General features: G+C 53.4%; 1 protein-coding gene across 3 annotated transcripts in view; it reads left to right on the top strand.

Moving 5' to 3' along the window:
* Positions 1-282: 282 nt before the first annotated feature.
* The window catches only part of CAPN9 (calpain 9), a 46,890-nt gene continuing 27,251 nt past the window's right edge, over positions 283-19,921 (top strand). For 2 of the 3 annotated variants that reach the window (XM_057735483.1, XM_057735484.1), the window contains exons 1-5: positions 283-495; positions 7,620-7,689; positions 10,964-11,082; positions 13,105-13,238; positions 18,763-18,931. In XM_057735483.1, the coding sequence (XP_057591466.1) occupies positions 283-495; positions 7,620-7,689; positions 10,964-11,082; positions 13,105-13,238; positions 18,763-18,931 (705 nt within the window). The remainder of the gene's footprint in view (positions 496-7,619; positions 7,690-10,963; positions 11,083-13,104; positions 13,239-18,762; positions 18,932-19,921) is intronic. The other variant, XM_057735485.1, reaches the window with a different exon arrangement.

Genomic DNA, 19,921 nt, shown 5'->3' on the forward strand with positions numbered 1-19,921 from the left:
TCTCCCCTGTGCATTAAGCAGAGAGCACTGCCTCCGCCCAGAACCGGCCCAGCCTCAGAGCTCCCTCTGTGCTACAGGAGCCCCTGGGAGGGCAGAGGGCTCTGTGACAGTTTGCCATCAGGGTGTGCCCCATTTCCGTCTAACAGGGCGGTTCCCAGGAAAGCAGGCGGAGGCCAAGGGCCACTCAGCCCAGTGCCCCGTGCTGGCTCCTTTCGACTGGCACCCGCATCTCAGCCCCTTCCATCCATCACGGACCCCGAGTCCGCTGGCCCGAGGACAGCCATGCCTTACCTCTACCGGGCCCCAGGGCCTCGGGAGCCCCCCACCCCCAAGGATGCCCGCATCACCCACTCCTCGGGCCAGAGCTTCGAGGAGCTGAGGCAGGCGTGCCTGCAGAAGGGCATCCTGTTTGAGGATGCAGACTTCCCAGCCAACAGCTCCTCTCTCTTCTACAGCGAGAGGCCCCAGATTCCCTTCGTGTGGAAACGGCCAGGGGTGAGTGCTGCCAGGAGGGGTGGAGGCCACAGACAGGGGGTGTGGAGTTCAGCAGCCCAGGAGGGGACAGCAAGGAAAGGATGGGCTGGGTGGGGGGAGTTATGCACACACTGGACTTACACACATCTGCTGAGTCCACTGCCTAGAAGCTGCGCAGGTTGAGGGTAGGAATGATGCTGTGGGTGGGGGTGGGGGGCAACAGGCTGCTCTGCGTGGTGCCCAGGGTGTCTGGCTGCATCTGGTACCCGGCTCCATGACTCCCCGCTGAGGCCCGGGACTCCGGGTCAGAGAGGGTGTCGTCCGTAGATGATGAGTGGGAGTCAAAGCTTTATCCAGAAGTGTCAGGTGACAGGTTCCACCAGAGCCCAAGGGCAAATATGCAGAAATGGGTGGGAGGCGGTTTCCTGAAAATCCCTTGTGCTGACGCTGAGATGATGCATGTGAGGTGCTCAGCGGCTTCTGGCCAGAGCCTAGGATGCCCAGTGTGGACAGAAGCTCACTTAGCAAGTGCTCAGGACATGCGTGATGGACAAAAGGCACGTGGAGGAGGGATTCTCTCCCCAAACCATCTCCCTTCCTGGAGGGGAGCCACCCTCTGTGCCTCCCTCCCACCACCAGCAGTCTGGAGGCGATGGTCCCAAGTGCCACCAGCTGGTGCCTGGGACCAGGAGTCAATATTTGCCGTGCTGGGTTAGTCAGGGCTCGACCTCTGACCGGGTGGCAGCTGGCTCTCCTTCCCCCAGGGTGGGTCCTGGTCTGGGAGTGGCTCCTGTAGGGCCATGACGCTGTGGGCAAGGCAAAGGGTGCCAGACCTGAAGGGGAGACCCTGAGTGCTGGGGCCACCCTGCCGCTAATGTGTCCCGTAATGTGGCCTCGCCACATAAGTTCCCCAGGCCTAAGTCTCCTCACCTGTAAGGTGGGAGCAATAATAACCAGTGTAGGTCCGACGTCTGGCACACAGAAAATGCTCAGCAAATGACAGCTGTCATCCTGATTGTACTGCTATCACTGCATCCTCAGCATCAGCTCCAAACCTCATCTCACCACGGGTACCACATCAACCTCGCCATTGCCCTGCATCCAAATAATGTCGATGTTGTAAATATATAACTTGCCCACATTAAACAAACAAACACGAAAACCTCTGGCCTCTTCAGGGCCAGGCCGAAAGCACACACAAGCTGTTATTCACCCAGTGGTAAACTCTATTGATTTATTTATTTTGGCTACACCGGGTCTTAGTTGCCGCACACAGGATCTTCGCTGCAGCATGCAGGATCTTTTAGTTGCAGCATTTGGGCTTCTTAGTTGCGGCATGCAGACTTCTTAGTTGCAGCATGAGAACTCTTAGTTGTGGCTTGTGGAATCTAGTTCCCCTACCAGGGATCGGATCTGGGCCCCCTGCATTGGGAGCTCAGAGTCCTACCCACTGGACCACCAGGGATGTCCCACGTGGGGGTGAGCTCTTCATTGCTCTCTCCTGTTGTAGGCTGTGCATGTGTGCCCACGCATGGGCATCTACATGCCATGCTGCCCTGGTTCAGATGTAGGCTGCTTCTGGTTGTCTAATATTTTCCTGTCTGACAAGGCTCTCACGGAATGTCTAAGCCTTCCTTCTGAGAAATTCCAGTAGCTTCCTTTCCTCCTAACTGGTCTCCCTCCTCCAGTCTGAGCCTGTCAGGCCACCCCCACTGCTGCCAGGGGCCTTGCCATCCCCTGCTCGGTGCCCTCAGTGGACTCAGCATCATGCAGGAGTGAGGACCAGGCTCCCCCACAGCCCCTGCCCCGTGTGTGGCCTCCCCTCCCCCGACCCCAGGCCGCCCTGCACCCTGTACCCCTGCTCATGGTCGGACCCTCCCAGGCATCCCCGTTGATCTGGGAGGTGCTTCTCTGCTTGGGGGGTTCGGACTCTGGCTCAGGGGCCTCCCCCACAAAGCCTTCTTTGTTCCCCAAGCACTGTCGGCGGTCCTGTTTCAGCCCTTATGCTATTTTAATGTAATGACCTGCCTGTGTCCCTCCTTGGCACTTGAGTCGCTGAGAGGAAGGCCCTCGTTCATCCGATACGCCGCTGCACTCTCAGCTTCCAACACCATCTGGCACCTTCTAAGCAATGATAACAGCCAACAGTTACTACGGCCTGGGCAACCCTGACTGTTCCAGGATGATCTCATTTCATCCCAAACAGTCCTAAGATCCTGGCATTATCACCGTTCCCATTCTACCAAAGGAGAAGCTAGAGCCTGGTGGTGATGCCCCACGGCCAGAACACCACGGAGCCGGGCGCCTCCCCAGGAGCTGCCCCAGAGCGCCGGTCACTGGTGTGATTGGAACACAACACTGTCTCCCCCGCCCAGGAGGGCGCCCACCCTCCAGGCTACACGGCCATCCCCTGGCTTCAGGTGTCATCCTGGAGCCTACAACTCACCTTCTCTCTGCCAAAGTTGAAATATCTCCAAGATAACAGCATGACGTGCACAGACCAGGCTGGAGAATGTCTTCGTCCCCTCCTGGAACGAGGGCGCCCGGGACCCCCAAGGGATTCCAGCGCCCCAGACCTCAGCTCTGGGAGGTGCTCACCTTCCCACTGATGTCTGCTCAGTGTTGCCCTGAATGATGGTCAGGGCCCCCCCGACAGACCCGACACCTCGGGCCCCTCCACGCTCCACTTCCATTTATGGCAACTGGGCTGCTGTCCTTCCTGTGATTCACCTTCAGAAGCTGTTCTGGCCTTTGCTTTGCCTGCAGCTGAGATCACCCCCTGTGTCTTCATCCCAGAAACACACTCTACGTGTCTCCTACTCAGGGAAGGCAGGGGCTTTACATCACATCTTACACATGTCTGTGACATCGGAGAGCCCAAGGGCCTGGGTGATTGAGGTTGCTTCGGCAGGACGGAGTTCCGGGCTCCTTGGGATGGGGGCGGGCCAGGGCAGCGAGGACACGGCACGAGTTGTGGTGTCCCCCCCACCGGAAGCCTTTGTGCCTCGGGGGCGGTTTGCATTTCTGCTCAGCACCTACGAGCTGCGTGTTCCAGCAGCCAGCGCCCGGCCCTGCAGTGGGAACGTGGGGCGGGTGGCCTGCCAGCACCACCTTCTTGTCAAACACAGCTGTGCGTGGGGGCGGGGGAGTGGTGCACGAAAGCAACCAGAACCAGGAAGGTCAGGGGACATCAGAGGAGGCCAGACAGCCGCCTTGTCCCCCAGGGAGCCCAGGGCAAGGATGCCCTGAGGGGTAACCTGGGCATGGGATGAGGGCGAGACGGTGAGGTCACCCAGCGGTGGGCCTGCCCCAGGCCTCATAGGAGGGCTGTGGATCTGAGTGGGACGAGGGGGCGTCTCCCGGCCTGACGGGACACAGCCAGGGTGCCGTCCAGCCCAGGCCTGCCTTCCGGGCCTGCAGCCGGACTCCCTCGGCTCACAAGTGCCTCGGCCTCCCTTTTCTCTCCGACTCCCTGACTGCCTGCTCCCATCCGCCACCTTCCATGCAATTCCCTCCCTGCTTCTCAGCCTCCTGAAGGTACCAGTCACTCTCGAGCCTGGGTGATGGCCCTGGCAGCCTGCGTGCACCGCAGCATGTGGCCCGACCTCCCTGCCCAGGGCGGCTCCCTCTGTGGCTCCACCCCCCTCCCCGAGGCCATTCCTGCTCCAGGTCCCCCTCCCCACCCGTGCCCTCTTCTGCCTCGCCTGCCCTGGGCACACGGCCAGGGCACACAGCCGTGGATCATAGGGCCCAGCCTCTCCAACCCTGTCAGCAATGTGGCTTTTCCCTTTTTATATTAAGTACTTAATAGGGGCTTCCCTGGTGGCGCAGTGGTTAAGAATCCGCCTGCCAATGCAGGTTCAATCCCTGGGCTGGGAAGATCCCACATGCCTCGGAGCAACTGAGCCTGTACTGAGCCTGCGCTCTAGAGCCCGTGAGCCACAACTACAGAACCCACGCGCCTAAAGCCCGAGCTCCGCAACAAGAGAAGCCACCGCAATGAGGAGCCCGTGCACCGCAAAAAAGAGTAGCCCCCGTTCTCTGCAACTAGAGAAAGCCCGTGCGCAACAACAAAGACACAACACAGCCAATAAATAAGTTAACTAACTTTAGAAAAAATTAAGTACTTAGTAGAGAAAAGTCTGCGTGTTTGGCTGAGCCCCCAATGAGGTACAAGGTGAACCACACAGGCCCCGAAAGCAAACATTCCTCGATGCTCGGTCCCAAGTCCTCCAGGAAAACTCCCTGCTGGTGCCCTGGCCAGCCTCCCTCCCCAGGTCCCCAAGGTGCTGTCTGGGGTGATCTCAGGTCTGTGGAGACCCCTCTGATCTTCCTCCAACAGGACTGTAGTTTCAGGTAACCCTCATCCTCAAGCCCCCAGATAGCATTTCTCACAAACACACACACCTCTGGGCCCCACACACACATGCAGGACTCCCGGGCATAAGGGCCACACGCTGGAGCACACACTCCACACACCTGCACACGTCGCACGGGGAGCAGAGGAGGCACCCACACCTGTCAGCACACATGCTACGTGGCATGTGGGTGTTAAACACCTCCACGCAGCGCCCTTTCATCACACGTGCACAGAACCCTGTGACTGGCACACGGGCGCACCGACTCCCAGCAACGCTGGGCGGACAGAGGCATCCGTCACACATGACAATCGCACCAGTTTACATCCGATGCCTAATTGACATGGGCTTGATGAGAATTTCTAAGTTTTCTCTTTTTGTATTTTTCTCCATTAAAATCCACAATTTAATGCAATTTGATCAAATGCTCCTGGACAGAAACAACCAATCGCGAGACAGGAGCTGGGACGTGGTAGCACCGGCAGGTGCAGTGGATAGAGTTGGTGGAGGAGATGCCAGTAGCAGGTGGGAGGGGAGGACCGCAGGGTGGGAAGGAGGGGCCTTCAGGCCCGCATCCCAGCATCTGGCCCAGGGCTGGAGAGGGTTCTGCCAACCTTCAGACTCCATTCTACGTGCACTGCCGCTTGTTCAGGCCTTGGAGCAACTCCCCTGAGAGGGGCTGGGGGCCGTGCAAGCAGGGCTGTGGGGACTCCTGGGGGGCCCTTGGGGGTAGGAGTTCCAATACAGATTCTACAGCCAGCCAAAATGTCCCATCTGGAAGAGGCGAGGGGTCTGTGTCTCATGTGACAGATCAGAGCACAGCCTGGAGTGGTTAGGTGGCCAGCCAGACCCCTCTGCTGACCGGGGAGGGCTGCTGCTGGGACCACTCTCATTTCCCCGGTTTGCATCTTCCCACATGCACATGCCCTTGGGAGCTGAGGTCAGGGGAGAGAGAGAGCGTGGGGTGGGTGGGGGGTGTGATCTTCACGGGCAAGGCAGTGCAGGGGTGTGGAGGAGCTGCCCCTCGCCTGAGCTGTCCTTCCTGCTGTCATCCAATGCCAAGACTCCCGAGGCTACCTGGAAAAAGTCAGGAATTCTAGGGCTGGTGTTCAGGATGTCAGCCAGCCCTCTGCAGGGCCTGGGTTTGTCATACATCAATGGCACAGTGCTCTTCAGAAATTCTCCTGGCTGAGTTTTCTGGGATATTTTAATTTTTTAATTTTTAAAATTTTTTTGGCTGTGTTGGGTCTTAGTTGTGGCATGCAGGATCTTTCCTTGCAGCATGTGGGCTCTTCGCTGCAGTGTGTGGACTTCTCTCTAGTTGTGGTACAGGCTCAATAGTTGCAGCATGTGGGCTCAGTAGTTGTGGTGCATGGGCTTAGTTGCCCTGCAGCATATGGGATCTTAATTCCCCGACCAGGGATCGAACCGGCATCCTCTACATTGGAAGGCGGATTCTTAACAACTGGACCACCAGGGAAGTCCCTGGGATATTTTTAAAATTAATAACCTCCCGGGCTGGCACACCCTGGAGGCTGCAAAGAGAGCCCCATCATTTTACACTTTAGCCTGGGAATTCCTCCTTCCTTCAAAGAAATCACCACCCTCCCCTGGCCCTTTAGGACACAGACCAGAGGAGAAGCAGGGTCCTGGGAAGCTTATGGAAAATAGTCCAGGGCAAAGCTCTTCCCCTGGCGTCCACCCAGACCTGGTGGCGACTGGCTGTCTGCAGCCCTGGTTTCTGGAAATAGTGGGGAAAGTCCCTCACTCACCCTGCATTCGGACCCAGTTAAAATGATGGGGCAGCTGCTGTGTGCAGAACTTCCATCCATGTCTCCTGACTCGCTGATTCCCCTCCCTGGACAGTCACATGACGCCTCTCAACTGCCTGTGGACTTTGAAATAGCCCATCCCCCAGCGTCACCCTATCCCGGTGCCTTGTTCCTCCCCAACTTGTACATCCGTTCAGGGGTCCGGCCCCCGTCACGCAGCAGGGACATTTCCTCTCTTGTTCCGTGCTGCAGTCCACGCCAGGAATGAAACCTCGCGCCCGTGCCTCAAAAAATGGAAAGAAGATATGAATTTTATATAATTGCTTTCCAACACTTTTCATTAATGTTTTATACATAACTCTCCATGTTTTATACACATGATTATATTATGTACACCTATATGATTGTGTGTAAGATACAATAAAATGTATAATTCACTGTGATAAAATGACATGGGCGATATATGCACACAATCTCCCATGTACAGTGTAGATGTATAAATTTTCAACTAAGTGTGTAGCTAAGAAAAGAAAGATGCTGGAGGTGGGTGAGGGAGAATTTGTATTTAATGCGAGGCGTGTGGCATGTGTATTACTTCACGCTAACAGGAGGAATTTGAAGCCCACGGAGGGCGCACAGCTCATAAGTGTGGAGCTGGGATTTGAACCTGCGGCCCCGGCTCCTAGCCCAGCGCCTGGGGCGGAGATGTGAAGCCTCAGTGCGTGGTCCACCGTGCGGCCAGGAGGGGTGGCAGTCTATCTGGCCAGAGGGTGTGTGGAGGGGCTGCTCAGAAGGCAGGACCTCTCCCCAGGGGTGGGACCCACCAGGGACAAACCCAGGTCTGCAGGGAACAGGGTCACGGCCACCTTTCACCTCTTCTTGTTCCTTCTTGGGAAAAATCAAATATAGGAAAAAAGCCCTCTGCTTGGAGAAAGGAGAGAGCTCCTGGGCCTGCTCCACCATGCCGGGCCTCCATGCAGTGGGCCTCACTTTAATGATGCTTTCCTTCTTCCAGGAAATAGTGAAAAACCCAGAATTCATTCTTGGAGGGGCCACCAGGACAGACATCTGCCAGGGGGAGCTTGGTAAGTGTGAGGGGAAGGAGCTCAGAGAGAAGGGGTTGGACAGACTGTCCTGGGGGGGCCAGTAGGAGTAGCACCGGGTCCTTGCGGACCCAGGGGCACGAGATTTGGGGCATCCCTGTGACCACCCTCTACCTCCTCCCTCCCCACTTCCTCCTTCCCAGGCTGCTGGTTTGGCCCCAGCTGAATGGAACCTAGGGACTCCAGGCCCCCTGAACCCTCGTTCCTCGGGGGGTGAGGTAAATGCACCTCTGGTCCAGGCTTGCAGCCCAGGAGTTTACAGAGAACAGAGATTCCCAGTACCCTGGCCTGACTCTCCTCCACCATGACTGAGGTATTCACCTGTATGAACTCAGGCACCTGCCAGGAACTCTCCTAAGCACACGTTGCCTCATTTCATCTTCCCAACCACCCTCCCGATTTTACAGAAGAGAAACCAAATCTGAGAGAAGCTAAATGACTTATCCAAAGTCACAGGAGTGATGGACAGGCAGAATCAGGATTGGAACTTGCTCTTAACCACGATGCCACCTGCCTCTCAAGAGCTCATACTCTGGGGAAGCCCCACTCCCCAAGGAGCAATCCAATCTCCTTCCTGCAAGTGACCTGAGAGTGCCCCCAAGTCAGTTAAATTAGGTCCCACATTTCAAGATTTAGTCCAAAATTGGGCTGGGTGTACCTTTACTCTATCTATGTTAAAAAGAGAGAAAGAGAGAGAGAGAGAGAGAGAGACCTAAAAAAAATACCAGTGGAGCAAACTCAAAGCCGAGCTATCCCCATTGTGCTCTAATGATTAAGGTGGGCCACACTGGAAACCCCATGCGGAGTGACCAAGCTCCCCTCACCTGAACCCGGAAGCCACAAACCTAGAGGGATGATAGCTGAATGACAGAGATGGCATAGATAGACCACACAGAGAGAGATGGTAGAATTATACATTCTAGATATAACTCTGACCTCTCAAAAAGATTGCATTCAGTTCAGCCTTCATTTACTGAGGTCCAGCTTCTAGGAGGGTCTCCCTGCCCCTCCCCACGCCTCCCCATGCCTCCCCACTCATTTCTGCACCGTCCTCTTCCTCTGCCTGCCCTTCCCCCAGGCCCCTACATAGCCCTTCAATAGAAAATCATGGTACGGCCTCCTTTATTTTTCACAGTTTTGGCTTGTCACATTGGTGTAAACAGGTATGTGGAATCACAACTTCACATTTAACGCTGGTTGGTGGTTGATTACAAATATTATTTTGTAATACTTCCATTACATCCAATACTGTTCATAGCACACCTATACCTTATGAAGGATCATCGTCAAATGGCCCCACCGCCCAAAGTAAGAAACACCACACACAGGACTGCACTGTTGCCTGACCCCTGCACCCCACCATCCACCCAGCTGTCCAACAAACTGACCTGCGGGGTGCTGTCTCCTGACCTGGGCACAGTGCTAGGATGGCTGATCCCACCCTTCGGCACCCACCTAACAGATAAAGCAATCTTGTTTTTCCCTTTCTTAGAAGCATTCTTTTTTGTTGTTGTTGTTTTATTTGTTTTATTTGGTTGTATTGGGTCTTAGTTGCGGCAGGTGAGCTCCTTAGTTGTGGCATGCGAGCTCTTAGTTGTGGCATGCATGTGGGATCTAGTTTTCTGGCCAGGGATCAAACCCATGCCCCTTGCACTGGGAGCATGGCGTCTTAACCACTGGACCACCGGGGGGAGTCCCCTCCCTTTGTTTAAATCGTGTGAATAACATTGGCTTCTGAACCTCCCCCTTCAAAAGCTCAGAACAATTCTGGCTGAACAGAATTGCACTCTTAGACCAGGAAAAAAACACATTCCCCTACCCTGACAAAGGCAACACTGGGAGGAGAGGGTGGAGGAGGTCAGCCTGCAGCAGGGGTTCACTCCGTCCAACTCTGGCCTGCCCTGGCCACTGACAGCTGAAAGCAGGGACCACCACCTGGAAGGCGCACAGTCATCTTTGCAGAACAAAAGGTCTTGAGGGCCTCCAGCCTGTGTCCCTTCACCTCACCCCCTCCCCAAACCTGGGCCCCTGCGGCCCAAGACCAGCAGATGCATTAGGAACCGGTGGTAGGTGCCCTCCTGGAGACACCCTAGGGAAAGCCAGAAAGAGAGGGCCTCTGAAGCAGCTTCCTGGATGCGAGGCCCTCAGTGAGTATCCTGCCTTCGGACCGCCACCAGGAAGGTCACGTGAGGATGCCCAAGTGCAGGGCACACGGCACTTCCCCGGACTGTGAGCTCTGAGGAGGCCAAGCGGAGCGTGCTGGGCTCTCGATTTCCATTGACAGTGGTGTCATCTGCCGACAACAAACAGATCTGGGATAAACGTGGAGGTCCTGCCCTGTCAGTTAACTGGACACTTCCAGACCTCTGCTCACGCGTGTTTCATAGGCAGCATCGAAACATGGCTCGACGCAGGGGAGGTGCTCACTCCGTCAGCGCAGGCAGATGGACACCGTGGGCGTCTGGCACAGCACGGTTCAAATATCGTCTGATGTTCGATTTTACCGCTCACTCCGTTCTCGGCGCAGGCAGACGGACACCGTGGGCATCTGGCACAGCACGGTTCAAATATCGTCTGATGTTTGATTTTACCTTGGAGTTTTCCTCTACGTGCGTGTTCACATGAAGACGGAATTGGGGAAATCAGTAGGTCAGTCAACAAATCTTGAAAATACAAGACAATCGAAAGCAAATACCCACAGAGCTACCATTATCTGTAAGTAAACTGAGTCTGGGTTGGAGGGAGGCATCAGTCACAGAAATGTCCTCCCCAGGCACTGCAGGGCACTATCTCTGAGGACCCCAAAGGCTACAGATGCACCTGGACCCCAGTTATGCAGTTCCTGCTACCCAGCCCCTCTGATGCTATCAGCGGCAGCCTTGGCCCCCGCGAGGGACAGCCCTGGGACTTCACAGCGCTGATGTGCGAGAGAGCGTATGTCTGAAATCCAAGCAAGCATGTCCTATAACGTTGCCAAGGCAGTGACAGCTGTTTACGATAAAATGGGCAGGAGAAGAGCTAGGAAGGGAAGCAGGAGGGAGGGCAGAGGTATTTGCTGCTGTTCTGATTCTGTCCATTTTTTAAATTTTTTTATTTATTTTTTAATTTTTTAATTTATTTTTTTTTCCTGTCCATTTTTTTAAATGCAGAAAAGTGTGGCCACATCTGGAAGGCCCCCACCTCCCCTTCTGGCCTCACGTTTTCCTGTTTCTTGTGAATGGGTGGCGAAAACTGATTTCTGGCTTTCATTTTGCAGGTGACTGCTGGCTGTTAGCTGCCATTGCCTCCCTTACACTTAATGAAAAAGCGCTGGCTAGAGTCGTCCCCCAGGACCAATGCTTCGGCCCAGGTTATGCAGGGATATTCCATTTCCAGGTAAGGGGGCACGCTGGCCCGTGGACTGACCTCTTAGGGGTCCAGTGTGAACCATGGGCCTCTTCAGATGCTTGGGAATCCTGGAGGCAAGTGCCCCTCTCCGGGTGAGAGCTAGTCCCCACCACGACCCAACCGCACTTCATCATGAAATAACCCCCAAAGCACTAGGAGAGCCTTGCAGGCATTCTGCCAGGAACCCTTTCAGGACGTATGCAGGAAAACTCTAAGAGCTGTTTTGGCAAATCTGGAGGTCCATTTGTTAAGGGTTTTAGTATTTGGGATTTCTTGGGCTTTAGGCATAAATGGTCTAAAACAATTATACCTCTCGGGAACTGGATGGTTTCTCATAAACTGAGAGAGTCTCCTTATTAAAGAAATATAGATTTGGAGACACGAGTGAGTTTAAAAATAAAACCTGGGGGTATCACAGCGGCATCGCCTGCTGGGATCCCATGGAGGGGCCCTGACAGAGCCGCCTGCCCTGGGGTTCGCCTCCTGTGTTCTCACCTCCCCTTTCAGTGCTCTCTCCTCCACCCCGAGTTCCTGCAGAAGTTCTGACCAGATACTGAAACTTGCCCCTCTGCTTACTAAGCGGGGACCTCACCCAGTTTTCTTGGTGGCCCTGGGCCTTCACACAATACCTGGAAAAAGGAGAGACTATGTTGCAGGCTCTCCTAGAACTAAAAGGGATCCTTCCAGGGAGGCGCGGGTGCAGGCTCAGCCCTCCTCCTTTCCCTTCTGCTCCCCCACCCCACCCCGCCCCTTCTCCTCTGGGCCAGCCCGGCCCTTCCATCTCTGCAGCTGCAGTCCCTTTTGTGCTGTGCTGGGCTGCCTCTGATCGGGTGGGGGCTGGCCTTGTTGGGTGCCTGTCCGTCACGTGCTGACACCTGGTGACAATACTGTCATCTTCCCCCTGGGGAGAGGGGCCTTGGAAGTGAGCCCCTCCTCCTGCGCCTCTCCTGTCCTCCCCCACAGTCCCCCCCACCCCGGGCTGGCGGGGCCCTCTCTCTGACGCCCCGTAAAGCCCTCTGAGCAAGCGCTCCCTTGGGGAGCCGGCCCTGAGCACCCCCCACCCTGGCCCTGCTTCAGGGAGCCCGAGGCCCGGCCCGGCCAACAAGTGCACTGCTCCACAGTGCCTCTGTCCCCAGGAACGGCTGAGGTGACACCGGCTGGGAGGATGAAGCCCCACGGGGAGCCCAGCTGGGGCCGCTGGCAGTGTCCCCACACTGTGCTCCCCTGCATGCTGTTTGGGCCCCCCACCAGCGCCCAGAGGGGGATACTCCTTAAACGCACACAAGTCTGCCAGGCACAGGCTGGCCCACGGCGAGCCACTGACACGGAGACGCTGGCCTCCCAGCAGCGCTGCAAATAAATGTCTCTAGCGCCACAGCCGACCCTCCTCTGTCTCTGTCTTCTTCCCTTACATCTTTCTCGGCCAACTGGATGACAGGCAGCACACATACACGTGCACACACACATGCCTGCAAGCACTTGCACACAGGGCACCCACACACACACGCATGTGAGTGTCAGAACACACGTGCAGGCACATAGGTACACACACGTGCCCCTCCCGTGTGTACACCTGCACGAGTGTCCACCTGTCCCACTACATCCGCACTCTGTGTCTTAGAGGCTCCGCCTCTGGGCGAGGAGGGAACACCTGGGTCAGAATCTGAACCTGGGTGGAGGGAGGAGTGGAGGCCTGGCTGCGAGCAGACCAGCCCCAGACACCGCCCGCCCCTGTGAGAGAAGAGCTGATTTGGGGCCGTGGAGCATCCACAGAGGACCCTGTCCTGCTTGCCCCAGGCTTTTGTGGGGACACCAAGTCCTCAGCCCGTGTCACTGGCGGGGCCGGCTCAGCACCAGGTCCAGGTGGCCCCACCGTGGAACCCGGGAGTGGTTTTCCTCGACCACAGGGCAGGGTGGTCCGCTTGAGGGGAGGCAAGTTGTCCACATTTACAGGTGGGATGGGCCTCCCGAGGGCCTCCCCCTCAGTCTCCACCTCCACCCCGGCTACAGTTGTGGCAGCACAGCGAGTGGCTGGACGTGGTGATCGATGACCGGCTGCCCACCTTCAGGGACCGCTTGGTCTTCCTGCATTCCGCTGACAACAGCGAGTTCTGGAGCGCCTTGCTGGAGAAAGCCTACGCTAAGTGAGTGCCCCCCGCTCGCCCGCAGGCACTGGCCCAGGAAGCCCCAGCTCCACTCCCCGGGCCTTTGCCTGGAGCATCTGCAGAGCGTAGGACAGAGGGTCTGAGTGTGCACGTGTGGCTCACCAGGGGCTGCCTGGGGCTCGGTCAGGGTTGGTGGTGGAAAAGGAACAGCCAGAATAGCCTTCCCATTGTGGCATAGATGTGTCCATCCTCAAGCATGGTGGTGACACCGTGTCCCCTTTCTTTCCCTGGCTCACAAATCTGGCCTTTGGAAGAGCGGGGAGGGGAAGCAGAGGGAAATGCTGGCTGTGTGGTTCTCCAGTCTTCTCATCAAGCGATCGTGGCTCAGACATCTGGATTTTTAACCACATGGATATCAAGACATTAATTTTTTCCTCTTCAGAATATCCCTTCTTTAACCCTTTAAAAACCATTTTTTTAGTGCACAGTTCAGTGGCATCGAGCACATTCACTGTCTTGTGCACCCATCACCACCAGCCAGCTCCAAGACTGTTGCATTTTGCAAAACTGAAACTCTACACCCATTAAACACTAAATCCCCCCCCTCCTCCCCTGCCCCTGGTGGCCGCCCTTCTACTTTCTAACCCCATGGACTTGACTAGCCCAGGAACCACATAAGCAGAAAAGAGATGACCATTTTTAGTCACCTGGCTGACGGCTGCAGTTCCCTCTGGTGCTCTCGACTTCCAGCCGCCAGCGTGTCAGTGAGAGACCACAGCAGCCTGACCCTGTGCTCAGATGACAGCAGAGCTACCCCAGGAGTCCCTTTCAGGCCTAGATCTTCAAGCCATGGGGAATCCTGTGCTCAGAGACAGGAACCAGGAAGGATGGTCGTACTTCTGCCTCCAGGTCGGGCATACAAGTGGCAAAAAAATATGAAGCAAACTGGAGTTAGATTGACCCTTGAAATTATTAGGACAGGATTAAAGCCATCAAAGAAGAACCAGAGGTGGCCGCCTTGCCCCCTGCCCTACCCAGGTCAGCGCAAACACCCTCAGTGCTGCCAGACAGGCTTGAGGTAGGCAAAGGGGCACTGCTTACAGGCACAGCAGGGAGCCTAGACCTGGCTCTGTCCCTCCCTGAGCCCCCCATCCAGGTGCCTGGGGTGGGGGATCCTCTCCAAGGCCAGCTGGGCAGGGGGCAGCTTTACTCTCAGTGAGCCCAGCACTGGGCAGTCCTCTCCCTGCAGCTGTGCAAAAGGCTTGGGCCAGGAACTCCAGCCACTGGGACTCACACACTGGGCTGTGAAGAGTAAGCCTTCTCCTTCAGAGAGAAGAGTAAAGAATAGGTTTCTTAAAAAGCAAATCTGTGGGTTCTTTGTTTTTTGTTTTGTCATTCAAAGAAGCCAAAAGTAGTTGGGAGGACATGTCACCAAAAATAGATGTGCAGATGCAAATAAGCATATGGAAAGATGCTCAACACTATTCGTCATTAGGAAATTGCAAATTAAGACAACAACGAAATACTACACACCTACAATACCAAGTGCTGACAAGGATGTGGAGTAAGGGGAACTCTCGTGTGTTGCTGGTGGGGATGCAAACTGGGTCAGCCGTTTCGGAAGACAATTTGGCAGTTTCTTACAAAACTAAGCACAGTCTTACCAAATGACCCAGCAACCCTACTCTTTGGTAAATGAGTTCCAGAAACTGGAAGCAACCTAGATGCCCTTCAAGATGAATGGATAAACAAACTGTGGTACATTCAGGCAATGGAATATAATTCCGTGATTTAAAAAATGAGCTATCAAGCATGAAAAGATGTGGATGAATGTTACATGCATATTGCTCAATGAAAGAAGCTAATCTGAAAAGGCTACATATTGTAAGATTCCAACAATATGACATTTTGAAAAGGCAAACCCATGGAGGTGGTGAAAAAGATCAGTGGTTGTTGAGGGTTTGGGGGGAAAGAAGGAGGGAAGGAAAGATAAATATGTAGAGCACAGGGATGTTTTTTAGGGCATTGAAACTATTCTGTATGGTACTGTAATAGTGAATATATGACACCATGCATTTGTCAAGCCCGCAGAACTTTACAGCACAAAGAGTGAACCTTAATATACATGAACTTAAAAATCATCTAGGAGGATAAGGGAATTCCAGTATGAAAAGCAGCCTGTGACAAAACAATCTAATAGTATCACAGATATATGAAACAAACTCACTGAAGGTGTAGGCAAGAAAGGTGCTGACCTAAGTAACTCTGGAAATGAGTGGTCTGTGAGACTGAAAGCAAGAGAGATTGGGACTTCCCTGCTCATCCAGTGGTTGAGACTCTGCGCTTCCTAATATAGGGGCACAAGTTTAATCCCTGGTCAGGGAACTAAGATCCCATATGTCAAAAAAAAAAAAAAAAAAAAGGAAAGGAAAGGAAAAGAAAAGAAAAAAAAAGAAAAGAAAAGAAAAAAGAAAAGAAAAAAGCCAGAGAGATCGTACAGAAGCACTGTACCCTGGCCGGTTAAGTTGTTTCTCATGGGGTACAGGATGACAATTCTGATACCATTATACATACCTACTGAATTGAACAATTAAGTAAATGGATGGCAGACGGTGGAAGCCAGGTTTCTCATTGTTAGAGTGAGAGGTTACCAAGAATCCTGGTGGGGAGGCTAGAATTGGGGCATCAGTAGGAACTCAGGTTTAGTTGGAGAGAGATGGTTACATATTGATGGTATATGTGTCACACATGAGTTAGTACACATGTATTATTTCCTTGCTTTATCAGCTGAGAGGGCCTAGAAGCAACAACAGCCCCATAGCAACAAGCACTCTAAGTTCTTAGGTCTTGGTTTCTAATACCATCTTCCAATCAAAGGAACCAGGGCTCCTTGGAGATAAAGCTAATTCTAGGACTGGGGCAAGAAATACAGAAGATGCTCCTGGAGTCAATATTATGTGGCAGCCTGGATGGGAGGGGAGTTTGGGGGAGAATGGACACATGTATGTGTATGGCTGAGTCGCTTTGCTGTGCACCTGAAACTATCACAACATTGTTACTCAGCTATACTCCAATGCAAAATAATGTTACAAAAAAAAAAAGATGAACCTAGAGTATCTTGTAGTGCCAGGAAGTGAGCATATGCTTTAAACACACACACATACAAACACACACACACACACAGACACACACACACACACACTAATGGAGTTATGTCAAAGGGACACAGGAGCCAACTGAAAGAGCTGAAAATAGCCAGAGCTGGAACAATTAGAGCAACAGAATAAGTAGAATGGTATTGGATTATAAATCAAAGTATAAAATAAATATTCATGCATCCATACTGATGTAAATAAATGATTGAATAAATAAATGATTGAATAAATAAATGGAGGAGAAGAGACAAATCTCCCACATAGAAGAATTCCGAGGAATTCATGTAGACTGTCTGCCCTCAAGAAGGTGGAACGTAACCCCCACTCCCTAAGTCCTTCCAAAGAGGACAGTAATGGCGGTGGGGGAGGGGCGGGTGCAGAGAGTAAACTCACAGAGGAGGAGACAGGAGACCTCAGCCAGTGAGAGACAGGAGACCTCAGCCAGTGATCAAGGCAACATCCCCAGTGATAAGTCAGGAAGACACTATGTACCCACGATACCATGTGATGAGAACAGTACTTCATCCCAGTTGTCTTCCTCCTCCCAAACCTGTCACCCCAGTCCAGTCATGAGAAACCAGCAGACAGATCCCAACTGAGGAACATGCTGCAGAATAGCCAACAATGCCTTAAAACTGTCCAGGCCATCAAAAACAAGGAAGGCCTGAGAAACTGTCACGGGCCAGAGGAGCCTAAGGAAATGTAACTAAGTGTATTGTGGGATCCTGCATGGGCCCTTCCAACAGAAAATGTGTTACCGAGCCCAAGCTTGCTCTGCTTGCCGCAGGACAGGCCAATAAACTGGAGACAGGGTATTGAGGCAAGTAATAGTGACTGTATTTGGAAAGCCAGCAAACCTAGAAGATGGCAGACTAATGTCTCCAAAAAACCATCTCATTGGGGTTTGGAGACCAGTTTCTTTCATAGCACAGAGAGGGGGAGGAGATGAAGTAAAGGAAAAAGGCCGTATGTCTTGCGAATATCCCCTGGAATGGCCAGCCTCGGGGAGGGGATGTGTTAATTTCTTTCTTCTTGCAGCCATCCACAGGTGGACAGGGTCCAGATGCTTCCCTGAACAAAGGCACTTTGGTTTAACATTCAGGCAGAGGGGCAGGGTTCCCCGAGGCAGGTCATTATGTATAGACCGTACCCTTTTAGTGAACAAAAGCAACGGGAAGCAAAAGTTAAAGTAAAAGAAACAGAGGCAACATGGAGTCAGATCTGACTCTTCCCTGTTACAGAAGCAAGAAAACTAAGAAAATATGAATACGGTATGAACTTGAATAACAGTGATGTATTGGTTCAGTCACTGTAACAAATGCACCACACCAATGTAAGACATGAATGTCAAGCTCATATTAATAAAAGAGACGGAAAGAGAAACGTGGCTGGGATACAGGGGGCCAGAAATCAGGAGAAATGCCTCCGCCTCCCTCTCAGTCTAATACAACTAGCAGCTTCACGGCTCAGGCCCCATTCCAAAGGAGATGAGAGAGGGAGGCGCATCTACACCTCAGAGCAGCCCTAGGAGGAAGAGTACAACCCCATTCTGAAAACTAGGAAACTGAGTCGGCCCAGCATCCCTCAGCGTATATGTGGGGGAACTGACACTTTAATGTGCAGCCCGTCAGGAACCAGCGGCTATGCTCCTTACTGTTATGGACCAGAGTTCTTGGCCTCCTTCATCAATAGAAATTGATCAGATGCCAGACAAGAAATTCAGGCCAGGCTTTATTGGGGCCCCTGATGCAGCAGCAGGGAGCAAGGTTTTCTTGCTTGTTCCCAGAGGAGGGGCGCGCTTGTTCAATATATGGGCTGAGGGTAGGAGTGTGCCCAGGGGTAGGGCCGGAGGGGTGGCTTAGGTGTTCTGTCCACCCCTTTGGTGGTGGTGTGTGCAGGGCGCACGTGCAGTGCCCTCCTTTTGCTCCCAACACCCTGCTTTTCTCCAGGATCTTCAAAAGTGGCAGTTGGGTTTGGGTTTTTTTTCCCCTTCTCTTTGTATCTTTTGTCCGGAATTTGTCCCAACTGCGCATGCACGCGGTTATTTTTAGTCCCATTCACTTTGTTTGTAGTATTTTGTTGCTCTAGGGGAGGTGTGTCCATATGCAAGCATTGCAGCACTGCAGCAAAGGGTCCCGGGTCCCAGCAAAGGGTCCCGGGTCCCAGCCTGCGTCCTCACCACCACACCGACTGCCTCTCTCACAGAGTTCTCAGGGTCTCTGATTTCCTCAGAGCTCCAAGTAAACCCCACCCCTGCTCCCCACCTTCTTCCACATCCCCTTTCCCGGGGCTAGCCTGGGAGGTGGTTCTTCATTAGCAGAGGTAGAAAAACTCTGGCTGAGGGGCGCCACCTGCTGGTGGTCCTTGTTCCCTGCAGCCGTTGCCAGGTTTTCTTGCCGCCCTCGCAGGCTGAACGGGAGCTACGAGGCTCTCAAGGGCGGCAGCGCTATCGAGGCCATGGAGGACTTCACCGGGGGCGTGGCCGAGACCTTCACAACCAAGGAGGCTCCCAGGAACTTCTACGAGATTCTAGAGACGGCCTTGAGGAGGGGCTCTCTGGTGGGCTGCTCCATTGATGTAAGTCGCTGGCCACATCCCAGGCAGTGTTGTAGGGCCAGGTGCTGGGCTACACACGCAGGAGGCGTCAGTTGGAGGAGGTGGGCAGTGCTTATTTATTTTAATTAAAACAAACGTTTGTGTTCAATGTTTTTCGAGTTACAAAGGTAAGACATCCTTGCTGTATCAGGTGGAAGACTCCCGAGATGATACAAGGGCAAAACTCTGTCTCCCTCCCCCCCATTCACGCCCGGACGCCTGGCGTGTGCCTGTCACACCTCTCTCCTCGCTTATGCAACAGACACACGCACGTATATACGCACAGACCTGGGGCGGGGGGGGGGGGGGGGGGGGCGTAGTTACTGAATGGAATCTTACTATACACTTTCGTGAAACTTGTTTTTTTTCACTTCATACATCATGAAAAAATATATCCGTGGATAGAAACAGAACAGTACATTTTCTTTTATTTATTTATTTATTTATTGGCTGTGTTGGGTCTTCATTGTTGCACACAGTCTTCCTCCAGTTGTGGCAAGTGGGGGCTATTCTTCATTGTGGCGTGTGGGCTTCTCATTGTGGTGGCTTCTCTTGTTGTGGAGCACAGGCTCTAGGTGCGTGGGCTTCAGTAGTTACGGCACATGGGCTCAATAGCAGGCTCTAGAGCACAGGCTCAGTAGTTGTAGCGCACGGGCTTAGTTGCTCCGCAGCATGTGGGATCTTCCTGGAGCAGGGCTCAAACCCGTGTCCCCTGCATTGGCAAGCAGATTCTTAACCACTGCACCACCTGGGAAGTCCGAACAGTACATTTTTAAATTTCTTTATGCCTACAAACACACACGTAGTTTTACCTCATCTAATATTTTTTGAAGCCTATCCAACTTTTCTATTTCCTCTTGGATTAACCTGAGGAATTTATCCTTTGCTAGTAAATTACCTCTACTTTTTCAAGTTTGTGACATAGAATTGCATGTCATATGGCTATATGCTTCTTACTGCCTCCTTAGTGTC

This window comes from Hippopotamus amphibius, chromosome 5, assembly GCF_030028045.1.
Source record: "Hippopotamus amphibius kiboko isolate mHipAmp2 chromosome 5, mHipAmp2.hap2, whole genome shotgun sequence".
NCBI classification, from domain to species: Eukaryota; Metazoa; Chordata; class Mammalia; order Artiodactyla; family Hippopotamidae; genus Hippopotamus; species Hippopotamus amphibius.